The sequence below is a fragment of the Stenella coeruleoalba genome, assembly GCF_951394435.1.
Source record: "Stenella coeruleoalba genome assembly, chromosome: 2".
Classification (NCBI taxonomy): Eukaryota; Metazoa; Chordata; class Mammalia; order Artiodactyla; family Delphinidae; genus Stenella; species Stenella coeruleoalba.
The window spans coordinates 107,450,041-107,470,058 of NC_137147.1; the positions used below are offsets into that span (position 1 = coordinate 107,450,041).

At 41.7% G+C, this 20,018-nt stretch overlaps 1 protein-coding gene across 1 annotated transcript in view; it reads right to left on the reverse strand.

Annotated features, from left to right (window-relative positions):
* Positions 1-1,561: 1,561 nt before the first annotated feature.
* EFL1 (elongation factor like GTPase 1) overlaps positions 1,562-20,018 on the reverse strand; it is a 136,893-nt gene continuing 118,436 nt past the window's right edge. Inside the window, exons 19-20 of the mRNA XM_079912636.1 lie at positions 17,253-17,437; positions 1,562-2,859 (exon numbers count right to left, since the gene is read on the reverse strand). Of these exons, the coding sequence (XP_079768762.1) occupies positions 2,671-2,859; positions 17,253-17,437 (374 nt within the window). The 3' untranslated portion in view covers positions 1,562-2,670. The remainder of the gene's footprint in view (positions 2,860-17,252; positions 17,438-20,018) is intronic.

The window sequence follows — 20,018 nt, forward strand, 5'->3', positions numbered from 1 at the left end:
TTGTAAGACAGGAGAGAAGGGAAATTTCTTATCCAGTTCCCTAGTCCCAGTTCCAAGAGCACAGGTTAATCTAATTTTTTAAATCTGATTTCTGAAATCAATTATTTTTCCAAACTTACCAGCCACAAACCTGAGCCATATAGATAATGATTTTGAATCTTGGACACTGGCAGCTTCACCTAAGTTTGAGGCACAGAATATAAATATCATAAATATAAAGATGGCCCACATCCTCACCTCGTCCTCTGCTATAGTGAAGATTCAGCTTCTGTTGATGATTTCCCTGACCTAACACACATCAGGCAACAGTCCCTGAAATCCTTTTGTGATGTACTCAGAGCAGGGCTTACCCAGAGGTGCAACTAAATGAGATATGGGACCACGGGCTGTGAATGTAACTTCTACGAGGCCGTAATGATTTCCTACTCCTATTCCCATACAACAGGTGTGAGGATCCGTAATTCTCTCTCCCTCTCTGCACAGACACAGACACACACACACACCACACCCCGCCACTCCATACACCCAGGGTCATAATAGGAGATGGGTATTTCCCCTCAAGTCTATGAAAACTCTGACCCTTCCAGACCCCACGCCCCTGGCCCACCTGTGCCCTGGGGTTGCCTTGGAAAAGGCATTAGGTTGATGTTGCCTATGCCTGTCCTCTGAGACCTCAGGACCTCAATGCCAAGAATCCTGCAGGAGTGAGGGTCTTGATTTTGTGGCTTCCTCACTGCCCCTGAGGCCTGTCTGTAAATGACTGCCAGAAACCAATCCCTGTGTAAGAACAGGAACACCCCCATCCCACTTTGGGACTGATAACTCCTTGGTTCACTTCCACTGAATTCAGTACACTGAGGCTAGGGTCTGAGCATGCCATAGGGACACGAAGTAGAGACACAGTCTCACTATGCTGTCACACATGGACGGGGTATCCATGGCTGGGGCCCCGTCACCAACTACACACCACAGCAGATTACTCGCATGGCAGATTAGCTATAGCCCTTGGCCTGCCTGCTCGTGGTCATTCCTGCTTCTTGTTGTCTCCAAACGTGGAGAAGGAAGAGAGGCAATCGATCAACTTGACACGCCACCTCCCCACACCAGCACATCTGGCAGAGCCCAAGCGAATGCAGAAAGAGCTCCGACTCTTTCTGGGTTATGCCTCTTTTCTCTATTAACTGTAGCATTTGCTGATAAAGTGTATAGTCTAAGAATACTTTTTATAGCACATCTGGCAGTTTGAATGATATGATTTACAAACGCTATAAATCGATGTGCTAGCTTTTCCTGTGTTATCAAAGTTTTCAGATAAACCAATATGTGGTATAACTCTCCTAAATTCATTCAGATATCAGTATCTGTTCCACTTAGACAGTGAATTATCTAGCTACATTTTCCCCAAAGTCTGGGTCAATTAGACTTGACCAGATATGCCAGGGCTCTGGTACTAAGAATGACAGAGTTTAGGGCTTCCCTGGTGGCGCAGTGGTTGAGAGTCCACCTGCCGATGCAGGGGACACGGGTTCGTGCCCCAGTCTGGGAAAATCCCACATGCCGCAGAGCGGCTGGGCCCGTAAGCCATGGCCACTGAGCCCGCGCGTCCGGAGCCTGTGCTCTGCAACGGGAGAGGCCACAACAGTGAGAGGCCCGCGCACCGCAAAAAAAAAAAAAAAAAAAAAAAGAATGACAGTTTATTAAAAACAACAAACAAACAAAAAAACATTAATAGCATTTCAAGCCTGGTCTGATAATTTTAGGTGTTTTGAAAAAGAATCCTTCTTTTAAGTGGCTATAAAAGATATTAGCACAACATCAAAAATTACAAAATCTATTACTGACTGGATTGCATTTGTACCTTATATGGGGATCTTCCTGAATGAGGCAACTGAGGAGACTTAGGGAAAGTATTTACAATCAAGGCAATAATCTCATCATATTAGCTAATATCCCTTCAGTAAGGCTAAGAGGAAACAGCCGAGAGAATTATAGAAATTTACCTTTTTTTTAAAAAAAGAAAAAGGTATAGGGCATAACTTTAATTAACATTTATTTAAATATGAGTGATGCAATTTAGGAGGGAGTGTAAAAACAGAAGGTTTAAAGGCCAACAGTTGAACATTACATTGGTTTGCTACACAAATAAAGAAAGATGTGTAGCAAGATGAATCAGCTGTAACAGTGACTTGGTTTAACTAACCTAAAGGCAGCTGGTCTCTCGAGTATGCGGTCTCTCCAAATGATGTTAAATGCTGTGATTCAATGATTAAATATGAAGTATGTTTAAGTGGAGGATGTAATCAGAAGAGCGACACTCTGATGACAGGCAGAGGGTGGGTGCTCAGTGTAGAGGACCCAGCCCACTGGGGGATCTGCACACCCTGCCCCTGGCACTTAGCAGGTTGCCCTCATCACAGCACAAGTCTTGCTGCCAAGGGGTTATACATAGGGTAGGAAGAAGGCACCACTGCAATATTTATCACTTCTTGCCTTGTACCAGAACCAATTACAAAAACATTTTGGAACGCCCTCTTTAAAATATGATATGGATCAAATTTACTGAAAGTGAATGCACAGAGATGATGCAGCATAAAGGAATTCTCCCAGGATCGAAGCCTGGGTGATACTTCCTAACTTATTACAAAGAGAAGAATCTGCCACCAGTGGTAGTTACTTATTTTTGCTGAGGGTTCTCTGCTTTTCTGCGTGCTCCACAATCTTCTCTTCCACATAAAGACCCTTCCGCTTTCGTACCGCATTCATGTACTTCCGGGCCTGGTTCTCAGAATCAGCCTTTTCCCCAAAGTGCAAATACTCCTCCTCAGTGGTTGGTACCCAGAAGGGGTCGCTGGGAATGATCTTGTAAAAGAAGGTGACAGAATGTGCTAGATTAGACAAGTGTACTTTCATCTCAAATGCCAACTCATACAGTCTTAGCTTAAGAATAAAAGTGAAGCAATGAAGAGTTAAACTTGCTAGAAATGCTAATAAACAAATACGAAGGATCACAGGCGGTATGGACAAATGGAAGTAGATTCAACAAAACTTGTGACATACATATTATTCTTTACTCCTAGAGCCTTTACATAACACTAAGTAAGAAAACTATTAACTTTGAATAATGTAATAGAAAAAACTCTCCCTTTCACTAGGATATACCTGGGTATCAGTGTCACTTCACTAATTTTGCCTTTGTCCTCAGCAAAGACCAACACATGTAAGTCCATTCTTGATTATTCTGAGCTTTTTGCTCCAAAATTCAGTGCAGTATTAGGAGCTCGGTATTGCCTACAGATGAAGACCACATTCCACAAGATCAGCTTTATCAGTAATAACAATGAGATTCTGACTTTTATATGCCTTGTTCTTTTCGTTGTTTTTTCTTACTTCTCAATTGGGAGGAAGGAGGTGCTATTTCTCAAGTGGTCTCAAATCCCAACACTCTCAATTTAAAATGCAGAAATGAAAGAAAAATTTATTTTATAATAGTCACTCTTCAACACAAGAAAAGGAAATTTCTGTGGACCAGGAAGGGAGAGGTTCTTGGAGGGAGAGAAGAGAGCCACAGTAATATGTGAGGGCAAAAGCCCCAACCACTTCCCATAGGGAGCCAAGATAGCTGTGCACCAGGAGGGCCAGGCTTTTACTGCCCACTTAGGATGGGCCCAAAGCCACATAAACCAGGTGTGTGGGGACCAGAACCATCCACTCTTCTCTGGAGCTGGAATAACCATGTCTGCCCAGGGCTGTGGCTGAAAATGAGTTGCAGGTCATGAGATAAAAGCCGTCACCTTCTGAAGATCAGACTCGGCCTGTGCTGAGTCTGTTGTCCTGCACCATCCACACTGGTGAAGGCACCAAGCTGAGCCACTGCAAATGCTACAGTTAGAGCTACGGCACTCAGGAGGACAGAGGAGGAGAGGATTCCTGCTGAAAATGACCCTACCAGTAAGATATACAGAAGACAAAAGGAAATCCAGCACCATGAAAGACAGGTGCCAGACTCAACAAAAGGGAGAATGAATAATCAAATAGAGATAATAAGGTAATCTGAAGAGAAAATTCTAGAGAGTTCATTTAAAAATCCTCCAAGAAATAAAGGAGATGGGGGTGGGGAATAGCATCCACAATACATTAGGCATTTGTGAAAAAGAAAGAACTAGAAATCCCAGAAATTAAAATTTTAGACATTAAAATTAAAAAAAAACAAAGAAACTCAGTGGGTAGGTTAAACAGAAAACTGCTGAAGCGAGAATAAGTAAATTAAAAAGACATTTGATATTCAGAATATATAAAGAACTCTTAGAACTCAACAACAAAAAACCCCAAACAACCCGATAAAAAATGGGCAAAGGACTTGAATAGACACGTCTCCAAAAAGGATATACAAATGGCCAACAAGCAACTGAAAAGATGCTCAACATTATCAGTCATGAAGGAAATTCAAATCAAAACCACAGTGAGGTACCACTTCACACCCACTGGGATGACTATTTAAAAAAAAAAAATGGAAAAAAAGCATTGGTGAGGATGTGGAGAGACTGGAAGCCTCATGCACTGCTGATAAGAATGTAAGACGCTACAGCCACTGTGGAAAAGTCTGGCGGTTTCTCAAAAAGTTAAACGCAGAATTATCATACGACTCCGCAATTCTACTCATAGGTATATACCCCAAAGGACTGAAAATAGGAACTCAAACAAGTATCAATACATATACACGCAAGAACACAGCAGCACTATTCACAACAGCCAAAAGGTGGAAAAGCCTAAAGGTCCATCAATGGACGAACGAACTACGGTATACAGTACATACAACGGGCTGTTACACAGCCATACGAAGAACACTGATACATGCTAAATGTGGATGTACCTCCAAAGCAGTATGCTAAGTGGAAGGAGCCAGACACAAAAGGTTACATATTATATGATTCCGTTTGTATAAAATGTCCAGAAGAGATGAACCGCAGACATAGAATGCAGACTGACGGTTACCCGGGGCTGGTAGGGGAGTCTGTGTGTAAGCCCAGACCCAGGAAGGCTTTGGCACATCTCTAAATCCAAGGCAGGCGCGGAGGCTGGAGCGAATGTAACGCAGGGGTTGACGGTGCTGGTGCTGAAGTCAGATCTGCATGACTGGGGCAAGTTACTTAAAGGCATCTTGTGCCTTAGTTCTCTCGTTTGTAAAGGTGTAATATTAAAAGTCCTAATCTCCTATGATTGTACGAGGGCTAAATGAGATCATCAATTTATGTCAAGTCATGCCAGGGATGCAGTAACGGCACATCACCACTCTCTGACACTGCTGAATTCAAGACTAGGGCTACAAGCGCAAGCACAGTTGAATGGAAGTGGAAGGGGCGAGTCTGGAAAGTGGGTAGTGTCTCTGCGTGCTCTTATGAACCACCAGCCTATTGTGGCTGGAAAAACAGACCCACTCAAAGAACTGCTACTGCGTTCTGTCCCCGGGAGATGAATCCCTTTGCTTCCACAGTCACCTCTGGAGACCTGTCTGCCACTCTCCTCCACCACCCCCAGCCACAACCACATGTCACAACCTCCTAAGTGTGTCAAAGCACAGACCGGTGCCCTCAGGCTGAAGGAGGATGACATGCTAGGTATGAGGACACAAGTGTCATCAGGGTATACGTCTACAGAGGATAAGCAAAATCTCCAAGGTGCCATTAGCCAAGTATTAGCAGGTTGCTGGGGCCCTGCCACCCCCAAGTCTAATGTGACACGGTACCAGAGTAGTGGGGTGATGCTGCGGACCTGCAAGTTCCCACACACCAGTGAGTGGATTCAAGGGTGCTGAGAGGCTGGTGGAAGCCTGGGGGCAGGACAAAGGCAGCTGCGGGTGGGGATTTTGTGGCTAGAGACAAGTGGTTGGTAGGAGAGATTCCTGAAACTGGTTGGTGCCACCACACTGGCCCCAGCAGCCAGATGGGGCTGGACCAGTCAAGCCATTTCCCGGCCAAAGCCACTGAGGATCTAGGGTACTGGGGTGAAGCTGAGGCTCCCCTCCCCCTTTCCACAGAAGGCCCCCTCTTGCTTAGAGAGGGGCAGAAGAAAGTCAGGAAATGGAACATTTACGTGGGCAGTCATCCACAAAGACTATACTTGTAAGAGACTAGTTTTAAGCCAGTTATCAGTGCCCTCCTCTAACTAGTTGGATGATAAACCCATCATAGAATATAAAGAAGCCACATGTTCTTAGCAGGTCTCAGTGGTAGCAGTGAACACATCTTTAATCCAGTTAAAAAAAAGTGACACATTTTATAAAGAGAAATAAGTGAGGTGTTAGTTGGGAGATATCAGACTCAGACTGGCCAACTGAAGGCCAGAGTGTCCTCTTTTCAAAAATGTAACTTCAGAGCTTCAGAAGGGTCCAGTTTCGCCTGGGCCCTCAGTGTATATTTCTGAGGTTTGCTCAGTTTGTTTCCCGAGCCGCCAGGGCCGCTTTCTGTGCCCATCTCCAGCTGCCCGGGGGACTCGACCCGATGCGGGTCAACTGCCCACATCTCTTCTGTCCAGCACGGGCAGCTGCTGTTTTCACCTTCACTCCTCCTGTATCTGTGTGGACATCTGGAAGCTTCTTGCCTCGACATGCCACACAAAGTCTCAGAAAAGGGGCAATGGGGTACACTATACCAGAAAGTGACTGGCCTGGTCCAGTCCCACCTGACCGTGTTAGGGTCATTTTGAATTTTCCCAGTGGGGTGATGACAAGGCCACCCCAAAGGCTATCCAGCTGATGCTCCACAGAAAGGCATCCTTGAGGCGACAGAGCAGAGCTTGCTATCAGTTTGGAAGAAAAGATGCTTTCTTCTAACTGGCTCACCCAGAATTCACGTGCCTACAGTGAGAATGTTTTTTTTTTTGGCAACTCCACAGCCTAAAGAGGATGCCATTTTCTAACTCACAGGAAGAAAGGCACCCAAGTGCTAGCTGTTGCCCTGAGCATTACTACAAAAAAAAAAAAAAAAAAAAGCCTAGAAGAAAAAAGCTTTGGGAGCTCTCTTTCAATACTTTGCCCAATTTTCCCTATGGTTATGGCTGGCAGGTGGCAAACACCATGTCCAAAATACACTTCTTCAGTGCGATTGTGATCACTTCTCCCTTACCCTAACGTGAACTTTAGCCCACCCCTCAGCAGCGAGTCTTGAGGCTATGCTGACATACATGTAGATCAGCACTGGCTGGTAATATTTTTCCTTCTGTGTCTGTTATTAGCTCCTTTTCTTCCTTTTTCATAGAAGGGTAAAACATAGAAAGAGAAATTATGAGATTGCTGACTTCAAAGGTTTCCTCATGGAAAATGCCTGTAATTTTATTTTCTCTATTTTTTGAAGCACTTTCTCTCAAAAGCTCTTGATTGTAAATTACATGGTGTGGTAGAATACAAATGAAAAAAAGTGCCTTGGAGTGAGAAGCCAGATCTCAACAACTGTGTTATTTCTAAACCTAACTATGGGGGAAAACTGAGACAGCCAGAAAAGATCAGATCAATGACACTTAATTATAATGTAGTTTTCTAGACTTTCAAAAGATTTGAAGCTTTTGGGAACAGGACCATGACAGGTGGCAAGGGGATGACAGAAGGATGGTACAAAACTGGAGCAAACTTTCCTTGACTACATTTTTCTCTCAAGTTATTTATTAAAGGGCGGATTTGTAATGATTAGCTGTAACTAAGTCAAAAACGAATATATTTTTAAAACTACTACTAAGTATGTCAGATTAACTTTCAGCCTCCCCGCCCTTTTTTTTTTTAATTTTGAGAAAGAAAGGAGACTGAAAAACCACCATGGTTTTCACGTTGACAAAAACTGCCTGCTTTGTAAAACTTTGCTGTTTTATATTAACTGTTCCTAAATACTTATTATCCTCTTTTTCTTTGGTATTAGTATTTCAGGTGGGCATACAGATGACCTAGGTTCTGGGGGGAGGGGTCGGTAGGCACACATTTTCTATAAAGCTCAAGACAGTAAATATTTTAGACTGTGGGCCACATGGTCTCTGTTGTAACTACTCAAGTCGGCTTGAAAGCAGCCATATAGAATACGTAAATGAATGGGTATGGCTATATCTGAGTATATTTTATTTACCAAAACAGGTAATGGGTCATAGTTTGCTGACTCCTGAATGAGTTAAGACTATATTGCCCAGCCTCCTTGTCAGATGGAGCCTTGTTAGATGTGGCGGGATGATGTGTTCTGGGCAATGGACTTGGGCAGCATCCTCTTAACGGGACTATGCCCTCTTAATGGAGTATGTCCTCTTCCCATTGCCTATTCTTAATGGCCGGTATGCAGAGGTGACAGTAGGAGGTGAAACAGCCACTCTGGACCATCCAAGTGTTGAGAAAGGCAGCAAAGGAGCAGAAGCCTGGGCTCCTTCCACAGTGAGCTGCACACCAGCCCTGGACTGCCTCCTGAGACTCAAAAGAGAATCTTCTGCTTAATTTGAGCCACTCCACTTTGAGATCCTTTTGATAGAGCAGCCTTATCTGTTTCCAGAATATAGCTGACAATTGGCAAATGGTGAGAAGTTTAGTTTATAGATCTTTAAAAAAATGTGCTTTATAAAGTCACTTTCAAGGAAAAGGGTGACTACAAAATGATGAGGGGACTTCCCTGGTGGCGCAGTGGTTAAGAATCTGCCTGCTAATGCCGGGGACATGGGTTCGAGCCCCGACCCGGGAAGATCCCACATGCCGCGGAGCAACTAAGCCTGGGCACCACAACTACTGAGCCTGTGCTCTAGAGCCTGCGAGCCACAACTACTGAAGCCCGTGCTCCAACAACAAGAGAAGCCACCGCAATGAGAAGCCCGCGCACCGCAACAAAGAGCAGCCCCCGCTCGCCATGAGAAAAAGCCCGCGAGCAGCAACAAAGACCCAACGCAGCCCCGAAGACGCCACGCAGACAAAAATTTAAATTAAAAAATAAATTCATATAAAAAAATAAAATGAGATATTTTAAACAAACAATAGAATAAATGAATTCAAATATATAATTCTTCCAATAATGATGCCATTATAAGAGCTCTGAATATGTTTTAGATCTGTATTTACAGAGAACCCCGGGGATCACTTAACCTACATGCTCTTTGTTCTGACCAAACATACTATAACCCAGTTTTCTGCACCAGTGCTGATCAAGGACATTTTCTTTTCTTTTTTGAATTTTATTTATTTATTTTTTATACAGCAGGTTCTTATTAGTTATCCATCTTATACATATTAGTGTATACATATCAGTTGCAATCTCCCAATTCATCCCACCACCACCACCCACCCCCCGCCATGTTCCCCCCTTGGTGTCCATACATTTGTTCTCTACATCTGTCTCTCTATTTCTGCCTTGTAAACCGGTTCATCTGTACCATTTTTCTAGGTTCCACATATATCGTTAATATACTATATTGGTTTTTCTCTTTCTGACTTACTTCACTCTGTATGACGGTCTCTAGATCCATCCACGTCTCTACAAATGACCCAATTTCGTTCCTTTTTATGGATGAGTAATATTCCACCGTATATATGTACCACATCTTCTTTATCCATTCGTCTGTCGATGGGCATTTAGGTTGTTTTCATGACCTGGCTATTGTAAACAGTGCTGCAATGAACACTGGGGTGCATGTGTGGTTCTGAATTATGTTTTTTTCTAGGTATATGTCCAGTAGTGGGATTTCTGGGTCATATGATAATTCTACTTTTAGTTTTTTAAGGAACGTCCATACTGTTCTTCCTAGTGGCTGTATCAATTTATATTCCCACCAACAGTGCAAGAGGTTCCCTTTTCTTCACACCCTCTCCAGAATTTGTTGTTTGTAGATTTTCTGATGATGCCCATTCTAACCGGTGTGAGGTGATACCTCGTTGTAGTTTTGATTTGCATTTCTCTAATGATTAGTGATGTTGAGCAGCTTTTCATGTGCTTCTTGGCCATCTGTATGTCTTCCTTGAAGAAACGTCTATTTAGGTCTTCTGCCCATTTTTGGACTGGTTGTTTTAATATTGAGCTTCATGACCTGTTTATAAATTTTGGAGATTAATCCTTTGTCTGTTGATTCGTTTGCAAATATTTTCTCCCATTCTGAGGGTTGTCTTTTCGTCTTGTTTGTAGTTTGCCGTGCAAAAGCTTTAACGTTTCATTAGGTCCCATTTATTTGTTTATTTTTGTTTTTATTTCCATTACTCTAGGAGGTGGATGAAAAAAGATCTTGCTGTGATTTCTGTGAGAGTGTTCTTCCTATGTTTTCCTCTAAGAGTTTTATAGTGTCCGGTCTTATATTTAGGTCTTTAATCCATTTTGAGTTTATTTTTGCATATGGTGTTAGGGAGTGTTCTAATTTCATTCTTTTACACGTAGCTGTCCAGTTTTCCCAGCACCACTTATTGAAGAGACAGCCTTTTCTCCATTGTATATCCTTGCCTCCTTTGTCATAGATTAGCTGACCATAGGTGTATGGGTTTATCTCTGGGCTTTCTACCCTGTTCCACGGATCTATACTTGTTTTTGTGCCAGTACCATATTATCTTGATTATTGTAGCTTTGTAGTATTGTCTGAAGTCAGGGAGTCTCATTCCTCCAGCTCTGTTTTCGTCCCTCAAGATTGCTTTGGCTATTCAGGGTCTTTTGTGTTTCCGTACAAATTTTAAGATGTTTTGTTCTAGTTCTGTAAAAAATGCCACTGGTAATTTGATAGGCTTTGCATTGAACCTGCAGAATGCTTTGGTAGTAGAGTCATTTTCACAATATTGATTCTTCCAGTCCAAAAACATGGTATATCTCTCCATCTGTTGGTATCATCTTTAATTTCTTTCATCAGTGTCTTATAGTTGTCTGCATACAGGTCTTTTATCTCCCTAGGTAGCTTTATTCCTAGGTATTCTTTTTGTTGCAATGGTAAATGGGAGTGTTTCCTTAATTTCTCTTTCAGATGTTTCATCATTAGTATATAGGAATGCAAGAGATTTCTGTGCATTAATTTTGTATCCTGCAACTTTACCACATTCACTGATTAGCTCTAGTAATTTTCTGGTGGCATCTTTAGGATTCTCTATGTATAGTATCATGTCATCTGCAAACAGTGACAGTTTTACTTCTTCTTTTCCAATCTGTATTCCTTTTATTTCTTTTTCTTCTCTGATTGCTGTGGCTAGGACTTCCAAAACTATGTTGAATAACAGTGGCAAGAGTGGACATCCTTGTCTTGTTGCTGATCTTAGAGGAAATGCTTTCAGTTTTTCACCATTGAGAATGATGTTTGCTGTGGGTTTGTCATATATGGCCTTTATTATGTTGAGGTAGGTTCCCTCTATGCCCACTTTCTGGAGAGTTTTTATCATAAATGGGTGTTGAATTTTGTCAAAAGCTTTTTCTGCATCTACTGAGATGATCGTATGGTTTTTACTCTTCAGTTTGTTAATATGGTGTATCACATTGATTGATTTGTGTATATTGAAGAATTCTTGCATCCCTGGGATAAATCCCACTTGATCATGGTGTATGATCCTTTTAATGTGTTGTTGATTTCTGTTTGCTAGTATTTTGTTGAGGATTTTTGCATCTATATTCATCAGTGATACTGGTCTGTAATTTTCTTTTTTTGTAGTACGTCTGTCTGATTCTGGCATCAGGGTGATGGTGGCTTCATAGAATGAGTTTGGGAGTGTTCCTTCCTCTGCAATTTTTTGGAAGAGTTTGAGAAGGATGGGTGTTAGCTCTTCTCTAAATGTTTGATAGAATTCACCTGTGAAGCCATCTGGTCTTGGACTTTTGTTTGTTGGAAGATTTTTAATCACAGGTTCAATTTCATTACTTGTGATTGGTCTGTCCATATTTTCTATTTCATCCTGGTTCAGTCTTGGAAGCTTATACCTTTCTAAGAGTTTGTCCATTTCTTCTAGCCTGTCCACTTTATTGGCATAGTTGCTTGCAGTACTCTTAGGATGCTTTGTATTTCTGTGGTATCCGTTGTAACTTCTCCTTTTTAATTTCTACTTTTATTGATTTGAGTCCTCTCCCTCTTTTTCTTGATGAGTCTGGCTAGTGGTTTATCAATTTTGTTTATCTTCTCAAAGAACCAGCTTTTAGTTTTATTGATCTTTGCTATTGTTTTCTTTGTTTCTATTTCATTTATTTCTGCTCTGATCTTTATGATTTCTTTCCTTCTACTAACCTTGGGTTTTGTTTGTCCTTCTTTCTCTAGCTCCTCTAGGTGTAAGGTTAGATTTTTTTATTTGAGATTTTTCTTGTTTCTTGAGGTAGGACTGTATTGCTATAAACTTCCCTCTTAGAATTGCTTTTGCTGCATCCCATAGGTTTTGGATAGTCGTGTCTTCATTGTCACCTGTCTCTAGGTATTTTCTGATTTCCTCTTTGAGTTCTTCAGTGATCTCTTGGTTATTTAGTAACGTACTGTTTAGCCTCCATGTGTTTGTTTTTTACGTTTTTTTCCCCTGTAATTGATTTCTAATCTCGTAGCGTTGTGGTCAGAAAAGGTACTTGATATGATTTCAATTTTCTTAAATTTACTGAGGCTTGCTTTGTGACCCAGGCTGTGATCTACCCTGGAGAATGTTCCGTGTGCACTTGAGAAGAATGTGTAATCTGCTGTTTTTGGATGGAATGTCTTATAAATATCAATTAAATCTATCTGGTCTATTGTGTCATTTAAAGCTTGTGTTTCCTTATGAAGTTTCTGTCTGGTTGATCTGTCCATTGGTGTAAGTGAGGTGTTAAAGTCCCCCACTATTATTATGTTACTGTTGATTTCCTCTTTTATAGCTGTTAGCAGCTGCTTTATGTATTGAGGTGCTCCTATGTTGGGTGCATATATATTTATAATTGTTATATCTTCTTCTTGTATTGATCCCTTGATCGTTATGTAGTGTCCTTCCTCGTCTCTTGTAACATTCTTTATTTTAAAGTCTATTTTATCTGATATGAGTATTGCTACTCCAGCTTTCTTTTGATTTCCTTTTGCATGGAATATCTTTCCCCATCCCTTCACTTTCGGTCTGTATGTGTCCCTAGGTCTGAAGTGGGTCTCTTGTAGACAGCATATATATGGGTCTTATTTTTGTGTACATTCAGCGAGCCTGTGTCTTTTGGTTGGAGCATTTAATTCATTCACATTTAAGGTAATCATCAATATGTATGTTCCTATTACCATTTTCTTAATTGTTATCGGCTTGTTTTTGTAGGTCCTTTTCTTCTCTTGTGTTTCCCACTTAGAGAAGTTCCTTTAGCCTTTGTTGTAGAGCTGGTTTGGTGGTGCTGAATTCTCTTAGCTTTTGCTTGTCTGTAAAGCTTTTGATTTCTCCATCAAATCTGAATGAGATCCTTGATGAGTAGAGTAATCTTGGTTGTAGCTTCTTCCCTTTCACCACTTTAAATATATCATGCCACTCCCTTCTGGCTTGTAGAGTTTCTGCTGAGAAATCACCTGTTAACCTTATGGGAGTTCCCTTGTATGTTATTTGTCGTTTTTCCCTTGTTGCTTTCAATAATTTTTCCTTGTCTTTAATTTTTGTCAATTTGATTACTATGTGTCTCGGTGTGTTTCCCCTTGAGTTTATCCTGCCTGGGACTCTTTGTGCTTCCTGGACTTGGGTGGCTATTTGCCTTCCCATGTTAGGGAAGTTTTCAACTATAATCTCTTCAAATATTTTCTCACGTCCTTTCTCTCTCTCTTCTCCTTCTGGGACCCCTATAATGTGAATGTTGTTGCATTTAATGTTGTCCCAGAGGTCTCTTAGGGTGTCTTCATTTCTCTTCATTCTTTTTTCTTTATTCTGTTCCGTGGCAGTGAATTCCACCATTCTGTCTTCCAGGTCACTTATGGTTCTTCTGCCCCAGTTATTCTGCTATTGATTCCTTCTACTGTATTTTTCATTTCAGTTATTGTATTGTCCATCTCTGTTTGTTTGTTCTTTAATTCTTCTAGGTCTTTGTTAAACATTTCTTGCATCTTCTCGATCTCTGCCTCTATTCTTTTTCCGAGGTCCTGGATCATCTTCACTATCATTATTCTGAATTCTTTTTCTGGAAGGTTGCCTATCTCCACTTCATTTAGTTGTTTTTCTGGGGGTTTTATCTTGTTCCTTCATCTGGTACATAGCCCTCTGCCTTTTCATCTTGTCTTTCTGTGAATGTGGTTTTTGTTCCACAGGCTGGATTGTAGTTCTTCCTTCTGCTGTCTGCCCTCTGGCGTATGAGGCTATGTAAAAGGCTTGTGCAAGTTTCCTGATGGGAGGGACTGGTGGTGGGTAGAGCTGGTTGTTGCTCTGGTGGGCAGGGCTCAGCAAAACTTTAATCCACTTGTCTGCTGATGGGTGGGGCTGGGTTCCCTCCCTGTTGGTTGTTTGGCCTGAGGCAACCCAACACTGGAGCCTACCTGGGCTCTTTGGTGGGGCTAATGACAGACTCTGGGAGGGCTCATGCCAAGAGTACTTCCCAGAACTTCTGCTGCTAGTGTCCTTGTCCTCATGGTGAGACAGAGCCGCCCCCCCCTCTGCAGGAGACCCTCCAACACTAGCAGGTACGTCTGGTTCAGTCTCCTATGGGGTCGCTGCTCCTTCCCCTGGGTCCCGATGTGCACACTACTTTGTGTGTGCCCTCCAAGATCGGAGTCTCTGTTTCCCTCAGTCCTGTCGAAGTCCTGCAATCAAATCCCGCTAGCCTTCAAAGTCTGATTCTCTAGGTATTCCTCCTCCCGTTGCCGGACCCCCAGGTTGGGAAGCCTGAGGTGGGGCTCAGAACCTTCACTGCAGTGGGTGGACTTCTGTGGTATATTTGTTCTCCAGTTTTGAGTCACCCACCCAGCGGTTACGGGATTTGACTTTATTGTGATTGCACCCCTCCTACCATCTCATTGCGGCTTCTCCTTTGTCTTTGGATGTGGGGTATCTTTTTTGGTGAGTTCCAGTATCTTCCTGTCGATGGCTGTTCAGCAGTTGGTTGTAATTCCAGTGCTCTCGCAAGAGGGAGTGAGCACACATCCTTCTACTCTCAAGGCCATCTGAATGAGATGGACGACTTGTCATCTCTAAGATATTCAGAAGCATGAGCTGCAAGTTCTGAAGGCAGTTTTCAGCAATGGCAGCACGAATGAAGAAAGTGTTTCACTTCTCAAGGTCATTACTTTGAAGTGGAATAAGTCTCTCTTCAGTTCTAAGCATCATTTAGCTGCACTGTCCTGTAATCACACGTCTGGTCACTAAAACACGTGGGGGCTAACGCTAATGTTTTTCATTAGGAACATCAGTAATATATTTACACTATAGACATAGTTCTTCAGAAGTTGCCTTTATAAATCCATTCCTTCTACTTCTTACTGGTTTGTGTTTTTATGTAAAAGTTGAGTGCCAAAAAGCAAAACCAAAAAGCTGGACGTTTGCATAAGTGGGAAACTACTACCCCATAAGTGTGGGCATTAACAAATAACTTAAATGTTTTGTGCTACTGTTTTCTACATAATGAAGTACAGCAATGGCATCTATTCAGATATAGGCCAATAAAACCATCAAAACATCATTTAGTTTCTAGAAAAAGATGCAAGAAAAATTTCATAGTAAATCAGTGTTAAAATATAGTTTGTACTGACAACCAAAAAAATGTAACCTAAATCAGAACAACATTAACTTTAGTTCTATCAAGTACTAAGAACGTAACTTTCTCTTTTCAAGGAGAAGCAGACACAGTGGAGTGTTTTGGACTAGCAACTTCACTTGTATCTATTTAGATGATATGAACTTGCCCAACTAAAATCAAATTTGCCCTGTCCAAAGTTAGTTTTGCTGAAGTGTCACCTTTCTTTACTTTGCCAGATACACTTGACTATAGAATTCATTTTAAAGAGAAAGTTCTCCCTCAATTATTCCCATTCCTCTATACTGTCTAAATTTAAACTGCTCGTTGGAAGCATTCTAGAGAAAGGGACCCAGCTGGCTAAAGAAAGTGAAAGGAGTAAAAAGAGCTTAGCACTGAACCCAAACCATGAGCTTTGTTTATAAATAGTTTAAGGAAAAAGTCTGGATTTGTGTGAAGTTGAGTGCAATGCCACACTGCTGAGAGAGAGCCAAAAGGAACATGACAAGGACTCTAAGAATGTTGACAAGAAAACAATCTTCATGCCAGGGAGGGCCTACCAGTGTCAGGCACTAGGCTAGATATTCCATATACCTTATATCTCAGGGGCAAAACAAACTCAGGGAGGTTCCACAATTTGTCCAAATAAGTGGCAGAATTAATATTTGAAACCAAGACTTCTCAACACCAAAGTCAATGCTCCTTCCACTAAACTATACACCTCCACGGTACAAGAGAATAATGTGAAGTTACTTAGGTTCCCTGTAAACAGTGACAACAGAACTTTCTTAAAATCACCTTTCAAACTTACAACCTACAGTTTAAGAATGCTATTCCTGACCTTCAGGCTTTGTCTTGAAACATAACACATTGCTTTCTGCTCATGCCCTACAGCTTTCCTTCACTGCTTCTCACACAGGCACCCTCCAACCCAATGTCCTTCTCTCCTCCTTAGCTGCTTTCAGGATCTGTTCACAAAGGCCGGTCTGACCTCCCCGTCCTTTCTTGTTATTATTTTCTTGACCTAAGTTAAAAAACAACGTGTTCACAATCTTGTCTTCTCTCCCAAGCAATGTGGACCTGTTAAGTTTGCATTTCTGATTACAGATAAGGTTTGCCTTTCACCTACCTTTCCCTACACTGACAGTGAAGTGTTTTGATGAGCCATTTTATTCCACAACACTTGAAAGCCACAGGAGCCTCGAATCTCTATAATGGGGACTGAAGAATATGTAACACGTAATAATTTAAAGGTGCCCCTTGTAAGAAGCATAACTGTTTGCCTTTAAATGCTAGAAGTACTTTTTCCCCAGAAGAAACAATACCTTAAAGTTTCACTTTCAAAATATCTGTGGTTTTCTTATCTACAATATTACCTTTGGAGGGAAAAAAGGGATTAAATGTTGTCTTAAATTTTACATCAAATGAAAAAAAAATGAATATATATGTGTGTGTGTATTACAAAGCGCATATAACCTAAGGCTCATTCAATCTGGATGAAAAAATGCCATCTGCTTTGTCCTGTCCATTTGACTGAGCAGAGCCAGAGGAAGGCCACATGGCCTGGGAAGTCGTCTGCTACTCTTGGCGCCATCTATAAGGAAGCACATCCGTAGATGCAAAGGAAGGAACGAGGATTTGGATTCTTACCTCCCAGTGGCTAAATATCAGCTGCGGGCTGGCCAGGCCACTTGTCCTCTTCCTAATTTCATCAGCAAAGCCAAAGCTTTCGGCCACGGGCAGCACAGCCTTGATGATGAACATGTCCGTCCCCTCTTTCATTTCCTCTTGTAGCACTCGACCTTCTCTCTTTGACAAGACCGCATAGACCCGACCTGCAAAGCCATATACACCTTTTAAATTCACTGACCGGTTACATGTCTTGAGCGACACAAAGATGGGACTACTCCTGTACCCTGTTAACAATCAACTAATGATTAACTTTGTTCCCAATAATTTTGGTTTACAGAAGCATGGGAAATTTTCAAGTGTTTATTTAAACAGTAAAGCATGACAATTATAGAAAAATTAGAAACAAATGATAACAAAAGGTGAAATCACCCCAAACTGCTTTACCCAAGGACAATCCCCTCAACACAGTGTGAGAAGCAGGAGACTTTAAAAGGACCTTTTGATATAATTTCACTACGAGGTGTCTTTGGGTCTGAAATCCAACGAGAAGAGGGTGACTGAGCTTTGCAAATGTTAAAATATTCTAATAATTTCAAGACATTATTAATGTGATGATAACTATCATGATGACAAGCTATTTGGGACTAGTAAGCAATCAACTGGCTCAAGGACATTTTTATACTAAAAATTAAAGCCGCACATATATACATGCTTGCTTGTATTTGTTTTAAGCTGATATTATCTCAGTGGTATAAATATAAGGGTTTTGTTACCTGAAGACTGATAGTCTGGAATCTTTAATGTCTGGTAACAATTTTTACTGCCACGTCACAGGAATTCTAGCAAATCCTCTTGGCTAGCACTTTTATTTCATCTTTAGGCACAATTCTTTCTTCCACTCACGAGGGAGACCCCTTCCCCTCTGACTGGCTTCTGTATGACTGCCTCTGGGTGCTCAGACTATCCATTCAGCTAGTAAGCAGAACAGACTGCAGAGAACAGAGATAAACTGGAGATCACAGACAACTGAAAGAAACTTGCTTTAGCTAATGGGTACACTCATTAAAGCCCCCACTTTCACCTTCCATTTAGAAAAAATAATTTTAATTACGTAAGTGGTCTATAAATATATTCTCCTTAAAAATTTACACATTGCTGTGAAGCAGAGTGCAAGTCTCCTCTGACTACCACACTGAGCTCTGGACTCTGCCCTCCGTCCTAAAAAACTGGGTGGTGATCTGGTGCGGATGCCACCCACCTTACTTATTTTTTATTTTTTACACTAGGCACTGAGGACACAGGGCAAACTTTTCTCTCTGACTCAGATTTCCCCCTGGTGGTGGTTATTGGGAAGGATAAAGGAAAACAAATGCCAGGAAACCCATTGTGTCGCAAGGCTTAAAAATTTTAAAAAAACCTTAAAACCCCCGGAGGGCCTTCTGCATCTCTTGGCTTAGCATCAAAACAAATAAATTACAAATTCCACCAGTGATGACAGGTACAGTTGTCCTCTTCCCCACTCCCGCGCCCGCCTCCACAGTTTCGCCTTCTTCCTGCCCCACAAGCCCTAAGGGACCGCCTCTCACGTCTTCACTGTGTGCTCTTTCTTTAACACCCAGGCTCCACTGGTTGCCCTGAGCTCTATTAAAGCTGCTTCCTTGAAATTTCACAATAATTTTCATATTCCTATCCTAAATGGCTTTTTCTCAATCCTCATTCTCCGATTTCTCTGCGGTTTCTGCAGCTACTGATCAACACCCTCTCTGACAAATCTCTTCAATCTTAGTGTCACCTTCCTTTGACCCCTGGCCCTCTAACAACCATCATTCTACTTACTGTCTACTACAATAATTCTTAAGGGTATGACTTCTTCCTAAGAGTATTCTTTGAGGCTCAATACTCTTCTCCAAACAAACTTCCCCTTCAGAAAGCCCATTCATTTCTCATTTGTGTGGTTTAAATTATTAACTATGTCTGGGATTCCTGGGACTCTGTTTCTAAGCCTGGCCTCTCACTGGACCTCCAATCTCACATTTACTGGGACTGTGGCTGCCAGGGCATCTCCACGGTGGAGCACAACTTCCTTTTAAATTCAACGTGTCTAAGACACAATACATTGCCTATTGCAAAAGGCAACTCCACTCCTCAATTTTGAAGTCATTTCTCCTGTCATTCACACTAGAAATCTCAGAGTCAGAGAATCACAGAACAGTGGGCTAGAAGGGAACTCAGGGGTCAAGTTCTACCACAGTAGTCATTTAGATTCTGCTTGCATACGTCTAAAACTCACTTCCTCCCAGGGCAGGCCATTCCATCTTTGGACAGCGCTGATTGGTAGACAATTCTTGAGCCCCAAGTTTCTAACCGTTAGGCCCAGTTTTTGTCCTATGGGACAGGTTTAACCCCTCGTCCACAGACCAGCCTTTAAGCTACTTGAAGACAGTATTCAGCCTTCTCTTCTCCAGTCTGAACACCTCCTCTTTCTCTGTCACGACCTTCCTTTCCTGTTCCATCCTGACCACTTTCCTATTTGAACGACTACAATTTATTTACGTTGCTTTTGGAAAGCAGTTTCTAGAACTGAAAGCCATATTTTAGGTACAGTCTGAAAAGCTCTTGAAAAAAGCAGAATAATTAGTGTCTTTACTAGTGATCCCCTCTAGGTTACATATGACTTGCCTGAGATTCTTATGAGAAAAAAATTCTTATGAGAAAAAAATTCTCATGAGAAAAAAAACTTACTGTAATAGCTACCATGTGTGAACTAGTCATCTTTATTTACTC